Below are 13,736 nucleotides of genomic sequence, written 5' to 3'. Positions count from 1 at the left end.
TTGACCTCTTTGGATTACAGAACTAATAGTGGTATTACTGAGTCAAAGGATATGCATGATTTTATAACCTTTTGTGAATAGTTGTTCTCCAGAATGGTTGGACCAGTTCACAACTCCACCAAGAGTGCATTTTTCCACATTCCCTCCAGCATCTATTATTTTCCTTTTCCTTCATGTTAGCCAATCTGATAGGTATGAAGTGTTTTATTTTGCATCTTGTTGTTTTAATTTGTATTTTGCTAATCAATAGTGATTTAGAGCATTTTTTTCATGTGACTATTGATAGCTTCATTTCTTTTTCTGAAAACTACTTGTTCATGTCCTTTGATCATTCATCAATTAGGAAATGGCCCATATTTTTATAAATTTGGCTCAGTTCCCCAGAAATTGAGAAATGAAGCCTTTATCAGAGAAAGCTACTATAAAAAGTTTCCTAGTTTCCTGCTCTCCTTCTAATTTTGACTGCATTGGTTTTTTTTTATGCAAAACCTTTTTAGTTTTATGTAATCAAAATTATCCATCTTCCCTAAGGGGAAATTCTTTTTCTTTTTTCTTTTCTTAAGGCAGTTGGGGTTAAGTGACTTGCCGAGGTCACACAGCTAGTAAGTGTCAAGTGTTTGGTCTGAGGCCAGATTTGAACTCAGGTCCTCCTGATTTCAGGGCTGGTGCTCTATCCACTGTGCCACCTAGCTGCCCCCCTCTAAGGGGAAATTCTTATGCACTGCACCAATGGAGAAAAAACTTCCAGGAGCTGTGAGTTTACCCTTTGATCACTTATACTATGTAAGTTTGAGGCCACTCTCCTTGGGAGACCTTGAATACACAAGATACCTAGTGTATACAAGGGGAATGGCCTGGTTTGGAAGGGATGATTTTATAGCAACTGTTCTTGCTATGTAGATTTAGTAAATACCCTTTCTAAAAGCTAATTGCCTCTGGGTGATAATCAATCTAGAGGATTTCAGTGGCCTCGGGAGAGAGTTCTTGAAACTACTGCCCCTCAGGTTCCCCCTAGAGAACCCTGAGAGATCTGTGTCCAAGGACAATTGGAATTAGGGAATTATCTCAGAGGGAGTGACTCTAGTTCCTATCACTAAACCTGACTTTTAGCCAAACTGGTCTACTTACTATTCCCTGAGTGCTATAAAATCCTTCCAGAGAAGAAGGGCTTTGAGTTAAGGTTTGGGGACAGTCTTTCAATGTGGAGAACCTTGGCCACCTGTTGATAATTTATTTGGATCTAGCAGTTCACAAGGCCATGATAAGGTGTGAATAATTTACATTCTGTCTAGCTAGAGGGAATACCCATGTTGATGAAATGACAGAACTTATCAAAATACTGAAGAATATGACAAAAATGGCTAATCAGTTTTTTCTAATTGAAAAATACCCAAAATGGTAAAAATGGTTTTTTTTTAATCACACTTCTAAAAAATTCCCCTTTTAAACTGGGTTTGAATAGAGTTTTTTAATAGATTTTTTTCTCATAAGTATAAATAACTGAATATCATGGGTAATATCATGAAAGACACTGAACATTCTCTCTTTTAGGCCCTAGTTTTCCATTGTGTGCTTTCAGCCTAAATACACACAAATCTTACCATAAGAAAAGGGCATTTGCTTACACAAATAGGATAATTTTACATGAAAATTCATAATGATGCATGCAACATTTTTAAAAGAGAAGTGATGTCTTTATGATAACAAAAAAGATAAAATGCCTTAAGTAGGGTCTCTAGCCACCTCTTCCCCAGGTTAAAGAGTTGACCTTATTGTACTAAGTTAAGGCACAATGGAATTAAAAAACCCTAAATATTATTCCAAAGCCATGTCATTGACAACCAAAATTAATTTTATCATAGCAGATGGCTATGTAATGATTATAAAATTATTAAAAAACAGTTTTTTACAAAATATCATAGTTCATTTTGGTTTCTTGGTTCTTTTTCATAGATCTGGTGGGTAGACTGAAATTAAATTGTTAGGATTTTTGGTCAAATGTGGAATAAACTGGCTATGAATAAGAAGTATTGGACCCTCTCAAGAGCTCATCAGTGTTTTTGCAATCTGAATTTGTCACCTTTTGTTTTTTTTTATTTTTCCCAGCAGCTAAATGTGATAATTCTATGAGTTTTCAAACATAAATCTCATGAATCACTGTAGCTTGCTTGTGAATATACATCTGCAGCTGGGGATAAAACACTTTGCATATTAAAGAGTAAAAGGTCAGAATGGCCTATATGTCCCCTTACAAAAGGAAACGATAGATTATCTCCATTGAGCAAGCTTCTTTCTGTTGCTTATTCAAATGCCCAGAAATTATTAATTGCTGTAATATTGCTTTGGGGTCTAGAAAATACTCTAATGACAACTGATGTGAAGCTTATAACATCTTCAATTGATTAATGCTCAGCTAGAAGCAATTTCTGATTAGTAAGGATGACTAATTGCTGCCTGGAGGGACAAGGAGCCATAAATCTATGTAAATCTACAATTCGTGCTAGATGCCTTCTTCATTCTCTTACAGTGTTTACTCTTTTGTTTACAGGTCATTGGATTTCATGCAATTTGTTTTCAGCCTTTTTCCTGTAAGTGAAGAATTTTTAAGAAAAATTTTATTTGTTACAATATTTAAGTGTTTATTTGTAAACCATACTATTAACATTCAAAAACAAAATGCAGCATACGTTTTTCTAAGTATGGTCAGATTTGAATACTTCTGATCTTTCAGGAATAGAGTCAAAAGTCATGTCATACACTATTAAAAATAGAATGTTATCTTATTTTGTGTTAATATCTTAGGCTTGGTTGTGTTGATGATCCCATAGGCATATGCCTTTTCTGGGAAGATTTATTAGTATTTTGCTCCAACTCTACAACTAACAATTCTACTACTTCTATTACTAAATAATGAGATCTTATGTAAAATAATGAGCTTGGTTGTCATGTGTGGCTTATGAGATCAGCCTCATTCCTTTATAGTTACACTGCATATAGATTTTGAGCAATTGTATGAACACTGCAGAGAAGTGTCCTAATTCAATTTAAGAAACAGATATTTAATTCATGCTATGTGCAAAGAAGGCCCGGCTGAATATGGGAAAGTGGTAATTCCTGGCTAATTCTCTAGTGTGCTGGTTATTTGTCTAACTGATTTGCAGGAATATTTACCTGCCTTGCTTCCAAAAAAAAAATCATGCAATCCAGATCTTATTTTTTGGTTGCAAGGTAGACATATCCAACTCAGAATTTTTCCTTTCTTGCTTCTCCATTTGCCATCTTAATGGGAAAAAACTACTTATAGAGGATAAAAAATATTGGGGAGAAGTTGGATGAATCTGAGACAGTAATGAGTTTAAAAAGTATTTCAATGACTGGCCTATTAGTTATATATAATGTGAACTAGTATAATTATTCAGTTGGTTAGTCTTAGTGAAAATGGTATTTCTAACATTTTTATGAAAATCTTTTACTATTTAATATTTTTTATGCAATGGGAAATGACCAATTTTAGTTAAATTATAGTTTAAAAAAACCTGTAGTTTAAATTGACCTTTTACTCAAGGTAGTGATAACTTCAAGAGAATAACTTAATCTCATAAAATAGTTTCTTTTGTAATTTTTGTTAGTATAATGAAACCTAATGATTTCTCCATTGTTATTTCTTTTGAATGGAACATTAGATTTTATTCCTTTTCCAAACTTCCTACAGTATTATTACATGTTTCCCTGAACAACTGTTCTCAGAACTCATCACCCTAGAAAACAACTTGAAGAAATTTCTTTTCATTGAGTTTGATTCTTTCCTTTTCTGAAGCCCATGTAAATTCTTTCTTTTTCTTTTCTTTCTTTCTTTCTTTCTTTCTCTTCCTTTTCTTCTTCTTCTTCTTCGTCTTCCTCCTCCTCCTCTTCCTTTTTTTTGTTTGGTTTGGCAAGGTAATTGGGGTTAAGTGACTTGCCCAGGGTCACACAGCTACTAAGTGTCAAGTATCTGTGGCACATTTGAACTCAGGTCCTTCTGACTCCAAGGCGGGTGCTCTATGTAAATTCAACTCTTCAAGATTATGTGGGACAAAGATATTGTCAACAACAGAAGTTCCTACTGCCTTGAACACCTTTTTAGTCAAAACCACATAGTACTAACCTTATTTTTAGAGTGTAAGAGAGTCATGTCTCTTATACTATGGTTTTCCACTTGAACAAGGAAGATGAGTGTCCCCACCCAAATCCATTACTGCCCTCCAGCTATTGTCAGTAAACAGCTAGTTCTAGTTTTTAGCTCAGAGACAGTTTTAACAGCTTGAGTCCCCAAATTAAGACTATGTCATTTGTTAGAAATGAATAAGGTACATGTGAAATGATAATTCACTCATTTGTGTTGAAAATGTCTCTAAGGGTTTGGGATTAGCAGAAGTAATACCTTTACAGGGTTCAAGAGAAGGCAAGATCTCAGGGGCACAAATTAACAGATAGGCTCCGCTTTCTTTTGGAGCCTAGCAGAAGACCCAGTGTACACACATGTATGGCACAACACTTAGTTTGTAGCTTCAGCCTTAACACACAAGAATCTTGCTAGTGAGAAAACGGCATTTGCTTATACAAATAGGACAGTTTTATGTTCAAATTCATGATGATGCATGCAGTGTTCTTTTAAAAATATATTTATATAGAACTATAGAATTTTAAATCTGGGACAGATCTTGGAGATAATCAATCACCACATGTCTAGAAGGGACTCCGAAACCATTTAGTTCAACCTCTCATTTTTACAAATGACGAAACTGAAACCCTGAGATGTAATGTGATTTAGGATCATAAGATCAAAGATTTAGAGTCAGAAGACTACCACAGAGGCCAGCTAAGCCATGCCTTCATTTTATAAATGAGGAAAAAAGGGTCTAGTCCAGGGGTGGGGAACCTGTAGGTCCTTGGGTGCTGCCTTTTGACTGAGTCCAAGTTTTACAGAACAAATCCTTTTATTAAGGGGATTTGTTCTGTGAAGTTTGGATTCAGGACCACAAGTGACTTTGAGGCCACAGGTTCCCCACTCCTGGAAAAGGTCACATAGTAAGTATCAGAAACAGTATTTGAACCATAGTCCTTCAACTCTGGAGTCAGTCAGTGCTCATCCCCCTGCACAATGATGTCTTCCTCTTTAGACACACCAGATTCCCTCATTTTATAGTTGAGAAAAGGAGGCATGTAGAGGTTAAGTGAATCTAGGTCTTCTGATTTAGGCCAGTGCTCTTTCCACTGGGCTACATTGTCACATTTATTGCTACTACAAATGAATGTACACACTGAACATGGATGTATAGATTTCCCTTAGTTAAAAATTTGGTTCCTTAAAATAATTATGCTGAATAAATATTTACAGCATGTATACATACCATTTGTTTATTCAATTTTCTATCAGCCTATCATGCATAAAGCATAAAAATTATGCATCATTTTTCCATGTGATGGATTAATGCTTTGCATATAGTAGTTGTTTAATAAATGTTTGTTGAATGAAATTGAACTAAATAGTCTCAGCTAAACACTTTTTCGTTAATATATTTTACCCTCTTTCTTTCTTGCCTTAGTGGTATTTTGGGGCTTTGTTTTTAATGATAGCCTTACAAATCAGCAAAGAGGTTGTTTATTGTCACTCAGTTGATAGAAGGCTTTCTTTTTATCATTTCAGCATAAAGACTTCTGTATTATTTCTGTTCCCCATCTCACACCTGAGTTTATTTTGATCCAGAATTTCATTAGGATTGTTCCTTTTAATACCTCCATTCTTGATAATGATCTCTATGTTTTTCATCGTGCTGGATTGCTCAAGTAAGTAATACATATTTTGTCAAATTAAGATATATTGTTTTTAAAAAATATAGACTAGATCGAGTAATTACCTTTCGTTTTCAGTATTTTAAAATTAATTGCCATTAGTTTCAGTGCATATCTTAGTAGATGTAAATATTTGGCTCTAGAGGAATTAAAGTCATTTTTCTATTATTTGAGTGCTGATTATCCATTTTGCAATTACTTTTTCTCGGTGTCCCCTTCCATTATGTTTTCAAAGCACTTTAGCTCATTTTTGCCTCACAAAAATTTTATGAAGAGGGTGAAGCATGTAGTATACATTGGTATGCAGCATCTTGAAGGAATGAATAGTTTGGAAAAATGTGGATTCCAATTAGCTGAACTATTAGTTCAAACTTTTTATTTTAACGATTCTCATATGAACTTTTAAAGAAAGGATGATACATTTTCCCAATTTGCCAAAGAAAATGTATGAAAAAAATGACCTTTCTGGAATAATACAGGGATAGCTTTATGACGACCAATTATTGTTTCCTTGATGCAGCTTGTAGATTATGTGGGATGTAAAGATAAATGGTACTGACTTTATAATTTTAGAAAAAAAAACCCAGAAAACTTCCATTGTGCAAGTTTGATTTTTGATCATTTGCATGTTTTAGGTAGAGTAAAGAATGACTGGATATATTACCTCCTGTGCAGCATAACATGGTTTTCTTTCTGCAAAATTAAATTTTGAGTCAATGTAGCTTTTTTGTAAGTGCCTTTTTTCCCACCAAAAAATCTTTTTTTGCCATCGCTATATCCTTTAACCTGTCAGCCACATTATCTACCATTTTTGTATCACTAACACAATAAAGTTTAGCTACCTCAGACCTTTTAGCTTATACTCACTTGATCTCTTTTACACAATATTTCCTTAAAAAGTGTGTAGGAACTATACCATTTAAAAAAAAAAAGATTCATTAATTTATTTATTTTTAGTTTTCAGCATTCACTTCCACAAGATTTTGAGTTCCAAATTTTCTCCTCATCTTGTCTCTCTCCCAACCCCAAGACAATGTGCATTCTGAATACTCTTTCCCCTAATCTACCCTCCCTTCTATCTCCCCCCTCCTTTCTTATCCCCTTCCTCTTCTGTTTTCCTGTAGGGCAGGATAGATTTCTATACCCCATTGCCTATATAACTTATTTCCCAGTTGCATGTGAAAACAATTTTTTTAGCATTTGTTTTTAAAACTTTGGGTTCCAAATTTTCTCCCTTCCTCCCTCCCCACCCACCCCCATTGAGAAGGCAAGCAACTCGATACACGTTATACTTATGTAGTCATGTAAAACACTTCCATAGCAGTCATGCTGTGGAAAACTAACTATATTTCCCTTCGTGCTATCCTGCCCCCTATTTATTCTATTCTCTCTTTTGACCCTGTCCCTCCTCAGAAGTGTTTGCTTCTGATTACCCCCTTCCCCAATCTGCCCTCCCCTCTATCATCCCCCCACTCTATTATCCCCTTCTCCCCTGTTTTCCTGCAGGGTAAGACAGCTTTCCATACCCAATTGAGTGTGTATGTTATTCCCTCCTTAAGCCAAATCAGGAGAATAAGATCATTCCCTCTCACCTTCCCCCACTTCTCCTCCACTGTAAAAATCTTTTCTTGTCTGTTTTATTGAGATAATTTACCCCATTCTACCTCTTCCTTTCTTCTTCACCCACTATAATCCTCTCTCACCCCTTAATTTTATTCTCCAGATATCACCCCTTCATCTTCAACTCACCCTGTGTCCTCTGTCTATCAATCTATCTATACATATAATTTTTTCCCCTCCAACTACCCTAATACTGACAAAGGTCTCATAGTTACAAATATCATCTTTCCATGTAGGAAAGTAAACAGTTCAACCTTAATAAATCCTTTATGATTTCTCTTTCCTGTTTACCTCTTCATGCTTCTCTTGAGTCTTGTATTTGAAAGTCAAATTTTCTATTCAGCTCTGGTCTTTTCATCAAGAATGCTTGAAAGTTCTCTATTTCACTGAATGACCATTTTTTCCCCTGAAGGATTATACTCAGTTTTACTGGGTAGGTGATTCTTGGCTGTAATCCTATCTCCATTGCCCTCCAGAATATCATATTCTAAGCCCTCTGGTCCCTTAATGTAGAAGCTGCTAAATCCTGTGTTATCCTGATTGTGTTTCCACAATACTTGACTTGTTTCTTTCTGGCTGCTTGCAATATTTTCTCCTTGATCTGGAAACTCTTGAATTTGGCTACAATATTCCTAGGAGTTTTCCGTTGGGGATCTCTTTCAGGAGGGGATCAGTGGATTCTTTCAATTTCTATTTTACCCTCTAGAACATCAGGGCAGTTTCATTGATAATTTCTTGAAAGATGATGTCTAGGCTCTTTTTATTTTGATCATGACTTTCAGATAGTCCAATAATTTTTAAATTCTGTCTCCTGGATCTATTTTCCAGGTCAGCTGTTTTTCCAATGAGATATTTCACAGTGTCTTCTATTTTTTTCATTCTTTTGGTTTTGTTTTACAATGTCTTGATTTCTTATAAAGTCACTATCTTCCAATTGATCCATTCTAATTTTTAAGGAAGTATTTTCTTCGGTGAGCTTTTGGACATCCTTTTCCATTTGACCAATTCTGCTTTTGAAGGCATTCTTCTCTTCATTGGATTTTTGGACCTCTTTTGCCATTTGGGTTAGGTTATTTTTTAAGGTGTTATTTTCTTCAGTATTTTTTTGGGTCTCCTTTAGCAAGCTGTTGACTAGTTTTTCATGATTTTCTTGCATTACTCTTATTTCTCTTCCCAGTTTTTCCTCTACTTCTCTTACTTGCTTCTCAAAATCCTTTTTGAGCTCTTCCATGACCTGGGACTGATTCATATTTTTCTTGGAGGCTTTGGATGTAGGAGCTTTGACTTTGTTGTCTTCTTATGGTTGGATGTTTTGATCTTCTTTGTCAACAAAGAAAGATTCTATGGTCTGACTTTTTTGCGCAGTTTGTTCATGATCCCCACCAATTACTTGAGTTTTAAACTCTTTGTTAAGGTAGGGGTCTGCTTCCAGTGTGGAGAATGTACTGTCCCAATCTTTGGGGGTTTTAAGTGCAGCTGTTTTCAGAGATACTTCTAGGGACCTGTAAGTTTTCAGTTCTTCCAAGGTGGTATGATCAAGGGTGAGGTGTTTACTCCTTTCGTGGCCTGGGCTCTGCTCTATGAGTGACCACAAGCACTCTTTTCTGCCTTGAAACTATGAGGAAGATTCCCTCTCCACTGCCACCACAAGCTCTGCCACACCAGCACTCCTCCTGGCCCCAGGACCACCACCCAGAACTGTGACCCAGATCTAAGCATTAGCAAAGCAAGAGAATCCTGCCTCAGCACCAGCAAAGAGATCCCTGCAATCCCCCTCTAATCAGCCATTTGATCCCCCCACTGTCTGTGGGCTGAGAGCTCTGGAAGCAGCCGCTGCCCTGGGGCTGCGCAACGACTGGGTCTGGGATCTAGCTTCTCTCTTACCATTGTCACAGACATTTCCTACTGACCTAAGTTGTCTTTGGCGTTTGTGGGTTGAGAAGTCTGGAAACTGCCACAGCTACCTGTGATTCAGTCCTCTGAGGCCTGCTCCAGGTTAGCTGAGGCCAGGTCTTTGACTACACATCCATGCTGAACTGCATTTCTCTCCCAGCCAGGCGCTGATAGACCTTTCTAATCAGCCATCCAGGTTGTCTTGGGCTGGAAATTTGTTTCACTCTGTCTTTTTGTGGGTTCTGCTGCTGTAGAATTTGTTTAAAGCCATTTTTATAGGTATTTGGAGGGGTTTGGGGGAGAGCTCAAGCAAGTCACTGCTTTTACTGTGCCATCTTGTCTCTGCCCCTGGAACTATACCATTTTAAGAATTTATGTTAAGGTCTTTTCCAGTCTGCTTATGTCAAAATCTATGAATTCTTTATCACCAAAGGCTGGCACTTCTTCAACCATTACTTTTTTTCTTTTTTTTCCTTGAAGGCAAGGACTACTTTAATTTTTTTCTTTGTCTCTCCAGTGCTTTTTAAAAATTTTTTTATTAATAAATTTATTTATTTTTAGTTTTCAACATTTACTTCCACAAGATTTTGAGTTCTAAATTTTCACCCCATCTCGCCCCTCCCCCCACCCCAAGATGGTTTGCATTCTGAATACCCCTTCCCCTAGTCTGCTTTCCCTGCTATCTCTCCCCACCCTCTCTTATCCCCTTCCCCTTCTATTTTCCTGTAGGGCAGGATAGATTTCTGTACCCCACTTCCAGTATTTCTTATTTCCCAGTTGCATGTGAAAACATTTTTTTTAAACATGTGTTTTTAAAACTTTGGGTTCCAAATTTTCTCCCTTCCTCCCTCCCCACCCACCCTACTTGAAAAGGCAAACAACTCAATATAGGTTATACATGTGCAATTATGCAAAACAGTTCCATAGTAGACATTCTGTGAAAAACTAACTCTATTTCCCTTAATCCTATCCTGCCCCCCATTTATTCTTTTCTTTCTTTTGACTCTGTCCCTCCTCAGAAGTATTTGCTTCTGAATACCCCCTTTCCCAATCTGCCCTCCCCTCTATCATCCCCCCACTCTATTATCCCCTCCCCCCCCACTTTCCTGTAGGGTAAGACAGATTTCCATACCCTATTGAGTGTGTATGTTATTCCCTCCTTAAGTCAAATCCTATGAGAATAAGATTCACTCATTCCCTCTCATCTTCCCTCATTTCCCCTCCACTGTAAGAACCTTTTCTTTTCTGTTTTTTTTGTGAGATAATTTACTCCGTTCTACCTCTCCCTTTCTCCTTCTCCTAGTATATTCCTCTCTTACCCCTTAATTTTATTCTCCAGATATGACCCCTTCATCTTCAACTCACCCTGTATCCTCTATCTATTTATCTATCTATCAATCTATGTCTATATCTATATCTATATCTATACCTATATCTATATATCTATATATGCATATATATAATTTTTCCCTCCAACCACCCTAATACTGACAACGGTCTCATGAGTTACAAATATCATCTTTCCATGCAGGAATGTAAACAGTACAACCTTAGTAAATTTCTTTTGATTTCTCTTTCCTGTTTACCTCTCCATGTTCCACTTGAGCCTTGTATTTGAAAGTCACATTTTCTATTCAGCTCTGGTCTTTTCATCAAGAATGCTTGAAAGTTCTCTATTTCACTGAATGACCATTTTTTCCCCTGAAGGATTATACTCAGTTTTGCTGGGTAGGTGATTCTTGGTTGTAATCCTATCTCCTTTGCTCTCTGGAATATTGTATTCCATGCCCTGTGGTCCCTTAATGTAGAAGCTGCTAAATCTTTTGTTATCCTGATTGTGTTTCCACAATACTTGACGTTTCTTTTTGTCTGGTTGTAATATTTTTTCCTTGACCTGGGAGCTCTGGAATTTGGCTACAATATTCCTAGGAGTTTTCCTTTGGGGATCTTTCAGGAGTAGATCAGTGGATTCTTTCAACTTCTATTTTGCCTTCTGGTTCTAAAATATCAGGGCAGTTTTCCTTGATCATTTCTTGAAAGATGATGTCAAGGCTCTTTTTTTGATCATGGCTTTCAGATAGTCCAATAATTTTTAAATTCTCTCTCCTGGATCTATTTTCCAGGTCAGTTGTTTTTCCAATGAGATATTTCACATTGTTTTCTAATTTTTCATTCTTTTGGATTTGTTTTGCAGTGTCTTGATTTCTCATAAAGTCACTAACTTCCAATTGCTCTATTCTAGTTTTTAAGGAAGTATTTTCTTCAGTAATCTTTTGGACTTCCTTTTCCATTTGGCCAATTTTGCTTTTTCGGGCATTCTTCTCCTCATTGGCTTTTTGGACCTCTTTTTCCATTCAGGTTAGGTTATTTTTTAAGATGTTATTTTCTTCAGTATTTTTTTGGGTCTCCTTTAGCAAGCTATTGACTTGTTTTTCATGATTTTCTTGCACCACTCACATTTCTTTTTCCAGTTTTTCCTCTGCTTCTCTTACTTGCTTCTCAAAATCCCTTTTGAGCTCTTCCAAGGCCTGGGACAGATTCATATTTTTCTTGGAGGCTTTGGATGTAGGAGCTTTGACTTTGTTGTCTTCTTCTGGTTGTATGTTTTGATGTTCTTTGTCACCAAAGTAAGATAATATAGTCTCTTTTTGCACTGCTTACTCCTGATCCCAGTCAATTACTTGAGTTTTAAACTCTTTGTTAAGATAAGATTCTGCTTCTAATGTGGAGAATGTACTGTCCCAAGCTTTGGGGGTTTGTACAGCTGTTTTCAGAGGTACTTCTAGGGACCTGTAAATTTTCAGTTCTTCCAAGGCGGTATGATAAGGGGTGGGGTGTTTCCTCTCCACTGCCACAACAAGCTCCACCACACCAGCGCTCCTCCTCACCCCAGGGCCGCCCCTCAGAACTGTGACCCAGATCCAAGCATGGGCAAAGCAAGAGATTCCTGCCTCAGCACTGGCAAAGAGATCCCTGCAATCCCTCTCTGATCAACCACTCGATTCCCCCTCAGTCTGTGGGCCGGGAGCTCAGGAGGCAGCTGCTGCCCCAGAGGCCTCGCTGGGGACTTGCAGCTGAGACCTAGCTCCTCTCTCACCCACAGTCAGACTTTTCCCACTGACCTTCTAAGTTGTCTTTGGCATTTGTGGGTTGAGAGTTCTGGAGACCACCACAGCTGCCTGTGATTCAGCCCTCTGAGGTGTGCTGCAGGTTCACTGTGGCCTGCGCCCCATGCCGAACTGCGCTCCTCTCCCAGCCCGGCCCGGTATACCTTTCTGATCAACCATCCAGGTTGTCTTGGGCTGGAAATTTGTTTCACTCTGTCTTTTTGTGGGTTCTGCTGCTTTAGAATTTGTTCAGAGCCATTTTTTACAGGTATTTGGAGGGATTTGGGGGAGAGCTCAAGCAAGTCACTGTTTTCACTCTGCCTTCTTGGCTCCGCCCCTCCTCTCCCCATCACTTTTTTTCAAGTCACACTTTTCTTCAAGTTTTTCTTATGTTTCATTTTTTTAAAAATCCCCATACTCACAACTTTAACAATTTCAACTTTACTAAGAAATAAAAATGAAAGCCCTACATAGGTCTGCCTGTATGATAGATAAACTTTCTTATAAAATCCCTTCTGTAATGACATTTCACACTCATGTAATAACAAAAGATTGAAGAAGAAACAGTCATTGACATAAGATATCACCCTAAGGAAATTTAACCAACATCAATCAATTGCTGTAGCGAGGAGGTCACAACAACCTAAAAAAATCTTGACCAGAACATATTTATTGCATTATTTCTAATCCCAAAGCAATTTTTTTATTCTTCATTATAAGAGTGGAAAGAAGGGTAGAGGCACATTGGGGAAATGCAGGTGATAAGAAAACAAAATACATTGATGAGATTTATTTTTAAAAAAGACTAATATCTTTTGAGTAATTTTAAGATCTTGTCAGTGTTTTAGAGATTGATGCAACCAGATCAGGGTCCTTTGCAAATAGGAGTACGTGGAGAATCTCACCAACTCAAAGGAATCTTTCATTAGGACTTTGTGCTGAGGATCTTACATAAGTGGCAAATATCATTTGAAAGTATACATCTCCCTATCTTAGGCCTCACTTAATATAAAAAAATCATAGGGTCATTACACACACTTAGAAATATATATATGTAATATAAATTGTGTATAAAAATATATAATTCTACATCTTTCAGAGAATCTTTTATGATTGTTTTTTTACATGTGCATAGGATATGCCTTGTTGGAGGAGAGCCTTTAAAGTAGCATTCTGTTTTACCAAACCAAATATTCTCTTTCTTCCTTTCTTCCTTTCTTCCTTTCTTCCTTTCTTCCTTTCTTTCTTTCTTTCTTTCTTTCTTTCTTTCTTTCTTTCTTTCTT

General features: G+C 37.0%; 1 protein-coding gene across 1 annotated transcript in view; it reads left to right on the top strand.

Moving 5' to 3' along the window:
- CFAP61 (cilia and flagella associated protein 61) overlaps positions 1–13,736 on the top strand; it is a 338,893-nt gene that overhangs the window by 90,225 nt on the left and 234,932 nt on the right. The window contains exons 12-13 of the mRNA XM_027840405.1: positions 2,549–2,588; positions 5,687–5,826. Coding sequence (XP_027696206.1) covers positions 2,549–2,588; positions 5,687–5,826 — 180 coding nt within the window. The remainder of the gene's footprint in view (positions 1–2,548; positions 2,589–5,686; positions 5,827–13,736) is intronic.

The sequence above is a fragment of the Vombatus ursinus genome, unplaced genomic scaffold (assembly GCF_900497805.2).
Source record: "Vombatus ursinus unplaced genomic scaffold, bare-nosed wombat genome assembly UNPS02014841.1, whole genome shotgun sequence".
Classification (NCBI taxonomy): Eukaryota; Metazoa; Chordata; class Mammalia; order Diprotodontia; family Vombatidae; genus Vombatus; species Vombatus ursinus.
This window is presented reverse-complemented; position numbering and strand designations above follow the sequence as displayed.